Below are 10,310 nucleotides of genomic sequence, written 5' to 3' on the forward strand. Positions count from 1 at the left end.
GGGTATTAACTCTTTTTTTTTAAATTTAAGTAAAAGGAGATCAGTAGAATAAAGGAATACAGCTGCGAAAACGCGTTAAAAATGATTGGGCGATGGTTTCTTCAATTTCCTTAACTTTACTTTTTTCAAAAATTCGATCGAGTGAAACAAATAAAACGGCTGGCTGGATTAATTTGATTTTCTGTAGGGTTATTGTGGACATATTGAACTGTAAAAGGCACACTTAACATTAGTGGTTTCCTCAATATTTTCGATCTAGCGCTCGATTTTCCAAAAAAACACTAAAAGCCCTTTTTTTGTTGCATTTTCAAATTCATGTGACAATAAGAAAAAAAAATATTGGAAAGGCAATGGCTAGTCGTTAAGGAGAAATCATTCAAGTTCTTGAAACCCACCTTTAACTTTCTGTGCGATCATTGGTTGCTGAGATATCGATAATCAAAGACAAAAGGATTCTTTTCCATTTCAAGACCGATATCTCGGCGAGAAGTGGACGTATAGAGGTGTTCAAAAAACCAAGTTAAAGCCAATTGAACAAAGTATCCGATGCGTATAGTGGTTAAGCTAAAAAGATTTTTTCCACGCCCGTAGACAAAAAAAAAACTAAAAAATTTTGAAAATTTTTTTTGTTGCTGGTTTATCTACGATTACTCAAAAACCGCAGAGTTTAAAAAATTTTATAATTCTAATCCAAAAACTAGACACTTTTAGCTATAATTTCCTTCTTAATCGATTTCTTGTACGACCATTTCTTTCGAAGTTACGGCCTGTTGAAGTTTGCGCAAAAATTTGGAATTTTTTTTATCCCTTAATTTTTTTCGGTAGAAAGTGAGCAAAAATAATAAAGAGGAAGTAAACATGAGCGCTGCGCAGCCTCAACAACAAGGTCGTAGGCATTCTATGAACGCTCCAAATCTGTTCCAACAAATAAACATTATAACGGTGAGAAGGATGAGCAAACACTAGCAGGCAAGCATGGACCAGAAAACGATATATCGAAGGAAAACACATAGCAAGGTGAGCATGTACCAAAAATAAAAATCAGCGGTCAATTAAAAAAAATTTCAACCCGCCACGCCTTTATTTTTGAAGAAATTCAGAGTGAATATTTTTCTTCTAATAAAATGTCTCCGTGCCAAAAATGGATAAAATCGGGTCCTAAGCTCCCATATACCTAATATTAGGGAGTCCAACTTTCATTGTACTTTATACCATATATATGACGAATATGTTTGTCAAATTGTGGGTTATATTAATACAAATAAATAAATAAATTGCGAGAGTATGAAATGTTAGGTTACACCCGAACTTAGCCCTTCGTAACATGTTTTAATTTCAATATACTACACTAATCCAGTTACATTTTATAGTACACTTATTATACTCTCGCAACAAAAGTTGCTAAAGACAGTGTTATAGTTTTGTCCACATAACGGTTGGTTGTAAGTCTTAAAACTAAACCAGTTAGATATAGATATAGATAGATAGATATATATCAAAATGATCGGGGTGACGAGTAAAGTTCAAATCCGTATGTCTGTATGTCCGTCCGTCCGTTCAAGCTGTAACTTGAGTAAAAATTGAGATATCTTGATGAAACTTGGAAGACGTATTTCTTGGCACCATAAGAAGGTTAATTTCGAAGATGGGCGAAATCGGTCCACTGCCACGCCCACAAAATGGCGAAAACCGAATACACATAAAGTGTCATAACTAAGCTATAAATAAAGTTATAAAAGTAAAATTTGGTACGAAGGATCGCATTAGGAAGGTGCGCATTTGGATGTAATTATTTTGGGCAAGTGGGCGTGGTCCCGCCCCCAAATAGGGTTTTGGTATATATCTCGCCAACCAATAAAGCTATATAAACCAAACTTTCTGCAGTCGGTTGCCTTACGTACCCCACCATACACCATGAAAATAGTTGAAATCGGATAATAACTACGCCCATCTCCCATACAAAGGTTAGGTTGGAAATTACTAAAAGTGCTACTCGACAGATTTCAATGAGAATCGGTATATAATATTTTCTTGACACCCTGATGACACGTGTGGAAAATGGATGAAATCCGTTCACAACAACGACAACTTTGACAACTCAATTGTGAATTCCATCTTATTCCTTGCATCCCTTGTGATCGAATTCGGAATATAACTTTTCAATGCTCCGGATATCGAATATGAAGAACTCAGTGCCTAATGGTAATTTTTCATCGAAAATGTCGGTAAATCTCTCAGATATCTTAATTTAATTCAGAGGAAAACGTTTTCTTCTAATAGTGTGTCTCTGTACCAGAAATGGTTAAAATCGGGTCATAACTCCCCCTAGCTCCCATATACCTAATATTAGGAGTTTCAAACTTTCAATGGACTTTATACTATACTATATATACATATGTATATGCCGAATATGTGTGTCAATAATCTTAATAAAAATATAGCAATAAATTGCGAGAGTGTAAAATGTTCGGTTGCACCCGAACTTAGCCTTTCCTTATTTGTTGTTTTTACTTTCTTGATTACTTAAAAGCCTAAAATATTAAGCCTGTTCACCTTATAAAACACAATTTGATTCATATTTGTCTGAACCAAACATTCCTCACGATGTTAATATTAAGTCTAATATAAACAACATCATAATTACACTCTCGCAACAAAGTTGGGTAAGTCTTTCAGATATTTTGAAGAAATTCAGAGGGAACATTTTTCTTCTAATAATATGACTGCCAAAAATGATTAAAATCGGGTCATAACTTCCCTGGCTCCCATATACCTAATTTAGGGTTTTCAAACATTCAATGGACTTATTACTACAGTAGAATCCGGTTATAACGACTCCGCTTATAGTGTCCGTCCGGTTATTGCGACGAAAACTCGATGGCTTGGTTGGTCCCCATACAAACTTATATGAAAGAGCCTCCGCTTAGTACGTCTCCGCTTTTAGCGACTAAAGCAGCAACTACATAGCTCGCGAATGCGAATGCAAACGTTTGACAGTTGAGTTGAATACACACGTTCTTAGGGGATGAGCTACATAGCTTTCGCATGTTTTCGCAACCAACGCTCCGAAATTCGAACTCGGATTCGAAGACGCACAGAAGTTGAAAATATTCTACTTTCAAATATTCTACTAAATAAATACTTTTAGATCATGGATGACGAAATTTTAATTAACGAAGTGCGTAATTTAATTTTATGCAGAAGCTGTATGTTAGGCTCGATGGAGATATCTTAGAGATAGATATGTTAGAGAATGCTCAAAAAGAACCTACGCTTATGGAAGTGCAGCAGACTCACCCGATATGGAATGGCCATTATTTTCTCAATTAGAATTTCTAAGAGAAAATGTGAAGCCGCGGAAGTAATATATATTATATAATTCATCACATAGGAATTATTGTAATAAGTTTATTTTTTTTCTACAGAATGACATCAAGCATATCAGAGACTGAGTCGTCGTCTGGTTCAGCAAACACAGTACAATACGAGAACTATGATGATATGATCGAGACAATTCTCGATGATTCTATGCCGCCAGAACTTCCTTCAACGAGTGAGAATTCGAGAAGTAAAAAACGAGATAACCATGAAGTAGGAGAGCATTTAATAACATTTATGGATACCATGAAGGAAATTGTTCAAAAACGCTCGGAGAAAAGTAAGCACGACAGTTTCCTTCAGATGGTAGGAGAAAAAATTTGTGAACTGCCGGAAAAGGAACAAGATGAGGTAGAAAAAATTTATTTTAAACCATCTTTTTGAAAGAGTTGGACGTCGCCAGGCATAGTTTATTTTTTATTTATGAATTATTATTATTTTTATTTTTTTATTTATGAATTATTATTATCTTTAAATATGTGATGAATTATGTGGTAGTTTAGTTACGAAAACACTTTTAATTTTAAGTTTTTATGACTGTGATGTATATACATTTTTTAACATAGAAATATTTTTACTTCTGCAATTGAATTTCTCCAAATAATCGTTGTGTCAAACTTGAAAAAATTATTATTATAAAGTTTTCTGTGATGTAGATATGTATATAAGAAGTTTAATAGTGAAAATATTGTTTAATTTAAGTTATGAAAACGACTGTGATGTATATATGTAGTTAATAGTGAAAAACATGTTTTTTATTTCAAATGAATATACTTCTTCTTTATTATGTTTGAATTAAATAAATGCTTCATAAAATATTTTGAATTATAATGATATGTTTTTATTTATAAGGTTTTTGGTCTATTTTTATTTAGTCGTTTCATGTTTTATTTGCGAAAACATATTCTTTTAGGATGTCACGCAATTGGTATGCAGATCTAACGGAATTATTTGATGATAATCGTGAAATGTTTCGTAACGGATTCACTTCAAGGAATTTAATAAAATAACTCCGTCGTTTTGACTGCCATATGCACCGACTTCCACAGCAGTAAATGTATAATTTGGATCACAAATACTAAGTAACACAATACTGTACGTTCCTGCAAAAAATATAATCAAGTTATTGGCAGCAATTAATCTACACATATCGTTCTGTCGTATACCTTTATAATTATAAAAGTTAGAACCGGATTTAGCGGGACATGTTATTGGGACATGCTTTCCATCTATAGCTCCAACACAGTTTGGTAAATTCCAAATATTTTTGAAGTCTTCCGCTATTCTTCTCCACTCTTCTTCATTTGGTTGAGATAAGTAAAACTGGCTTAAAGTGTTCCAAATTATTTCGCAAGTTTCTACCACAATCCTTCTTATAACTTCCACTGACATCCTAAATGTTAAGAGACAAATATTGCCTACTAGGACCATGTGCCAAATATCTGAAGAAGATTAAGATGTGTATTTTTTTAATAAGTAATAATCACTTAATGAAATACTTACATTAGTGTGAGGAATAATCTGCATTCTGCTGGTATAGAGGGGCGCCAGGAATTTTTCTCCAACTGTTCTTTCAGCATATTAAAAAGGACGTCGAATATTTCTGGTCTCATACGTGTCGCCAAACGAAACTGTTCTTTATCTCGAGTTTTTAATAATGTAAAAGTTGTAGCAAAAAACCATTTTTTCGCGTTCCAGGTACAACTCACGTGTCCACATTTTTTTTCTTTTGTTTAATTTTATGTATTCCATATACACCACAACAACACTGCACATAATCAGTAATAAAAACTCAAAATCGTCCTCCATTATATTTAGTTCGTTATAAAATTCACAAATCAAAAATGTGTACGTGTGTCACTCGTGCATCACTGAATACAACTGTCAACGCATTCAAAAGCGCATTTATGTAGTTGCTCGAAATAACTCAGTCGAGCGCATTCTTTCGCATTCGCATTCTCGAGCTATGTCGTTTCAGCTTAACCGCTTATATCGACGAAATTTTTCAGAAATTAGAAATGTATGTATTTATCAGTGATCGGCACCCTTGCTAGTGTGCGTAGCAGCGACACGAAGACTCTTACACTCTCACTACTCTCTGTCATTTTAGCCGTCGTCTTAGCATTGCTGCTGCTAGAGAGATATAGTCGAAGTGCAATGCTGACGTCACATAAATGTTTACATCGTGCGTGTGCAGACCACATAGCCTATTCGATAGGATGTTCCGTTATATTTCTAGTTTTTTCTGCTTTTTTCCAATTTTCCATTTTTTTGAATGCGTAAATTCGCCAAATTTGAGTTAATGCGCAAAATGCACAAAATGCGCAATAAGGAAGTCATTCAGTTTAAGCTCGCCACTTGTGCATTACACCCGCAAAATGTCTCAAAAACGAAAGTGCTTCTCTGTTGAAGAAAAAATGCAAATTATTCGGCGCCTGGAAGCCGGTGAGCGCAACGTTACTCTGGCAAAAGAGTGCCAACACAACAATTGCCACAATCAAAAAAAAATAAAGAAACAATTAAAACGTTATTTAATAGTAATATCTTAAAACCAAAACGCGTCAGAGCTTCAACTCAAGATCAAGTGGACAAAGCATTGTTACAGTGGTTCATATTGCAACGCAGTCGAGGAATCCCATTAAGTGGTCCACTGCTTCAAGAAAAAGCAAATTTTTTCGCTAAGCAATTTAAAATTGAAAATTTTAATTGTACTGTGAGTTTGATAAGCCGCTTTAAAGTCAGGCATAATATTGTCGGCGGTATATTCAGTGGAGAATCTTTGTCTGTACAAAAAATCGATGTTAGCGAGTGACTTACAAAGGTTTGGCCTATACTATGAAAAGATTTCACTGATGAGGAAATTTTTAATGCCGACGAAACTGGACTATTCTACAAATGAACTCCAGAGAACACATAATTTAAAGGTGAGAAGGAAAATTATTTTTAAGATATCTGTTTATTGAAATTTTAATTTATAGGTGAAAAATGCACTGGAAGGAAAGGAAAGGATAACTGTGCTTGTTGCAGCCAATATGGATGGTAATATTAAAAAGCATTGACTGGTTATTGGAAATTCAAAGCGACCTAGGATTGGGATGCTGAGCTTAAAAAGCAGAAAAAGGAAGATATTGCTAGAATTATCCAGCCCATCCCCAAATTAGTGACCTAACAAATATCACATTAGTTTTCCTTCCACCAAATACGACATCTGTATTACAACCAATGGATCAACTTTTCGGAAAAATCTTGTACTTAAAATAATCAGCAATATGGATGAAAGCAAAGATGAAAATTATTCTGCGAATTTAAAGACTTTTTTGGAACGCTAGGTCCAAGATTTCTAGCAGGTGGTGATTACTATGCAAAAGACATGTACTGCATAATAACCTTGATATAATGGGTCTCATGCATAAAAACGAGTAAAAGCGCTGAGTTGAGGCAGAGAACTTACAACATAGAGAAGGAGCATTTTGATTTTTGTATGATGCTCGATACGGTCATTTACAGAGCTTATAATTGGCTAGTAGGGAATTCACCATTCGCTCGTTACTCGTTATTATTTAACAGAATTGACTGCTGGGGAATGAACATTTGTGATGATTGGCCTTTTGATGTGATATGCCCATGCTTTGATATGATAAACTATTTTGACTTTTTATAAATTTTAACTGATCAATAGAATTTTTTCAGCTCATAAATAATATTTAAAATAATCTGTAGAAAAATAAATAAAAATTTATGTCAATATTTCGGTTTCATTTATAAATGAAATGTGAAAAATATTTAATAGAATTTGTAGGAAATTAAAAAAATATTTTTCAATATTTCGGTTTTATAAATTAAATGTGTTAAAATTTAAAAAATTGCTACATTTTAAAAAAATTATAGGTATAAATGAGCATTTGTATGTATAGATATGCATATACACATATATATATTATCTGTCATATGCGCGATCGCATAAAAAACCTCCCACGTACACGATATTTCTACATATGTATGTATCTACTACATTCATTCATAAATATATTTTTATGTAAGCGTAAAAAGGGAATTCCTTCATATGAGCAATCACCAACGCACAAATATTCGCGAATGACCTACAAACTTACAAGTGTACGTACATATGTATGTATGTAGAATATTACGAATTGGCAATCGTCATACGAACAACAACACCATTCCTTCATATGCGCAACAGCAAACGCACCAATTAGAATATGTGAATGTGAATGACCGTCAAAGCACATATACGCATATACAAACTTACGTACATGAGTAACTCATTACAAAAAACTATGAACATCAAGAAGCAGAAACAACAATATGTCAACTCTTTTCCCCGCTGCACACGTCGGTGGCGACGAACTGCTTCCTCGCGACGAAGACAAAAGCTAAAATCATATTTCGATGTTGATGCTGAAGTCAAAGCGAAAAGTAGCAACAGTTCAAGCAGCTTGACAAAAATCACAAAAGAATCAATTTTCATATTTGCCATCAATTGTGGCAGAAATATAAAATATGCGGAAAAATAAGACTTCGGCCAGTATTTGAACCCGAGCACTGTCTAAATAGCGGATGCGCGCGTACCACACGCACCACGAAAGCTGCTGAAAGTCGATCAGCTTAATTGATATTTTATAACCCATAGCACAAGATGCTAGCTCTAATAGAAATATGAATATGATTCTCGGCCACTGCCAGTTTTCTCTTCTGAAGGAAATATCAGAAATTATTTGAATTTGTGATTTTTAGCATCCCAGACAATGCCGCTTTTGGGCAAGGCATGCGCGGAGATGTGCGCGACGCTTGCGCTTATGAATGAAGTTCACAGCTTTGTTGTTGATACGCATGCGTTTCAACATGGAAATGTGTTGTAATTTTTTGTTGTAGGCGAGTTGCTTTTTCCGAAGATGTGTCGAAGTGACAAATCTGCGGAATGTAGATTTGTATATTCACATTTATATGTACATATGTATGTATGTACATATAAATTTTTGCACGCGTATGGTAGTAAAAATATTTGAACATACACATTGTTATGAAATTTGCCGACGGCAAATCAATGATTGTTCGAGTCCAGAATGATATTATAGATTTGTTATATGTATGTGATTGGCGTTGCAACCGTTTAGCCGGTTATAGCCGAATCGACGATAGTGCGCCACCTGTCTCTCTCCTTCGCAGTTCGGCGCCAGTTGGAGATCCCAAGTGTAACCAGGTCGCTCTCCACCTGGTCCCTCCAACGGAGTGGAGGCCTTCCCCTTCCTCGGCTTCCTCCGGCGGGTACTGCATCGAACACTTTCAGGGCTGGAGTGTTTTCGTCCATTCGGACAACATGACCTAGCCAGCGTAACCGCTGTCTTTTTATTCGCTGAACTATGTCAATGTCGTCGTATAACTCGTACAGCTCATCGTTCCATCGTCTGCGGTATTCGCCGTTGCCAATGTTCTGAGGACCATAAATCTTGCGCAAAATTTTCCTCTCGAAAACTCCTAGTGTCGTCTCATCTGATGTTGACATCGTCCAAGCTTCTGCACCGTAAAGCAGGACGGGAATGATAAGCGACTTGTAGAGCTTGATTTTGGTTCGTCGAGAGAGGACTTTACTGTTCAATTGCCTACTCAGTCCAAAGTAGCACCTGTTGGCAAGAGTTATTCTGCGCTGGATTTCGAGGCTGACATTGTTCGTGTTATTGATGCTGGTTCCCAGGTATACGAAATTATCTACGACCTCGAAGTTATGACTGTCAACAGTGACGTGGGAGCCAAGACGCGAATGCGCCGACTGTTTGTTTGATGACAGGAGATATTTCGTCTTGTCCTCATTCACCTCCAGACCCATTCGCTTCGCCTCCTTATCCATGCGGGAAAAAGCAGAACAAACGGCGCGGTTGTTGCTTCCGATGATATCAATATCATCTGCGTACGCCAGGAGCTGTACACTCTTGTAGAAGATTGTACCTTCTCGGTTTAGCTCTGCAGCTCTTATAATTTTTTCCAGCATCAGGTTAAAGAAGTCGCACGATAGCGAGTCACCTTGTCTGAAGCCTCGTTTGGTATCGAACGGCTCGGAGAGGTCCTTCCCAATCATGACGGAGCTTTTGGTGTTACTCAACGTCAATTTACACAGCCGTATTAGTTTTGCGGGGATACCAAATTCAGACATCGCGGCGTAAAGGCAACTCCTTTTCGTGCTGTCGAAAGCAGCTTTAAAATCGACAAAAAGGTGGTGTGTGTCGATCCTCTTTTCTCGGGTCTTTTCCAAGATTTGGCGCATGGTGAATATCTGGTCAGTTGTCGATTTTCCAGGTCTAAAGCCACACTGATAAGGTCCAATCAGTTTGTTGACGGTGGGCTTTAGTCTTTCACACAATACGCTCGATAGAACCTTGTATGCGATATTTAGGAGGCTGATCCCACGGTAATTGGCGCAGATTGTGGGATCTCCCTTTTTATGGATTGGGCAGAGCACACTGAGATTCCAATCGTCAGGCATGCTTTCTTCCGACCATATTCTGCAAAGAAGCTGATGCATGCACCTTATCAGTTCTTCGCCGCCGTATTTGAATAGTTCTGCCGGTAATCTATCGGCCCCCGCTGCTTTGTTGTTCTTCAAGCGGGTAATTGCTATTCGAATTTCTTCATGGTCGGGTAATGGAACATCTATTCCATCGTCATCGATTGGGGGATCGGGTTCGCCATCTCCTGGTGTTGTACTCTCACTGCCATTCAGCAGTTCGGAGAAGTGTTCCCTCCATAATCCCAGTATGCCCTGGGCATCGGTTACCAGATTACCACCTTGGTCTCTACATGAGGATGCTCCGGTCTTGAAACCTTCGTTAAGTCGCTTCATTTTTTCATAAAATTTTCGAGCATTCCCTCTGTCTGCCAGCTTCTCAAGCTCTTCGTACTCACGCATTTCGGCCTCT

General features: G+C 36.7%; 1 protein-coding gene and 1 long non-coding RNA gene across 2 annotated transcripts; one reads left to right on the forward strand and one right to left on the reverse strand.

Annotated features, from left to right (window-relative positions):
* The first annotated feature begins 2,483 nt into the window (after nucleotides 1-2,483).
* LOC128921573 (uncharacterized) lies at nucleotides 2,484-3,851 on the forward strand. Its single transcript, XM_054229566.1, has 2 exons — nucleotides 2,484-3,361; nucleotides 3,426-3,851. Exons 1-2 carry the CDS (start codon nucleotides 3,303-3,305, stop codon nucleotides 3,760-3,762), a joined length of 396 nt encoding a protein of 131 aa, XP_054085541.1. The 5' UTR covers nucleotides 2,484-3,302; the 3' UTR covers nucleotides 3,763-3,851.
* Nucleotides 3,852-4,145: 294 nt separating this feature from the next.
* Nucleotides 4,146-6,998, reverse strand: LOC128921559 (uncharacterized). The gene is made up of 3 exons (XR_008470995.1): nucleotides 4,882-6,998; nucleotides 4,545-4,820; nucleotides 4,146-4,481 (listed from the first exon to the last, which is right to left on the reverse strand). It is a non-coding gene; the product is annotated as an uncharacterized LOC128921559 (long non-coding RNA).
* Between the last annotated feature and the right edge of the window lie 3,312 nt (nucleotides 6,999-10,310).

The sequence above is a fragment of the Zeugodacus cucurbitae genome, chromosome 4 (genome assembly GCF_028554725.1).
Source record: "Zeugodacus cucurbitae isolate PBARC_wt_2022May chromosome 4, idZeuCucr1.2, whole genome shotgun sequence".
NCBI classification, from domain to species: Eukaryota; Metazoa; Arthropoda; class Insecta; order Diptera; family Tephritidae; genus Zeugodacus; species Zeugodacus cucurbitae.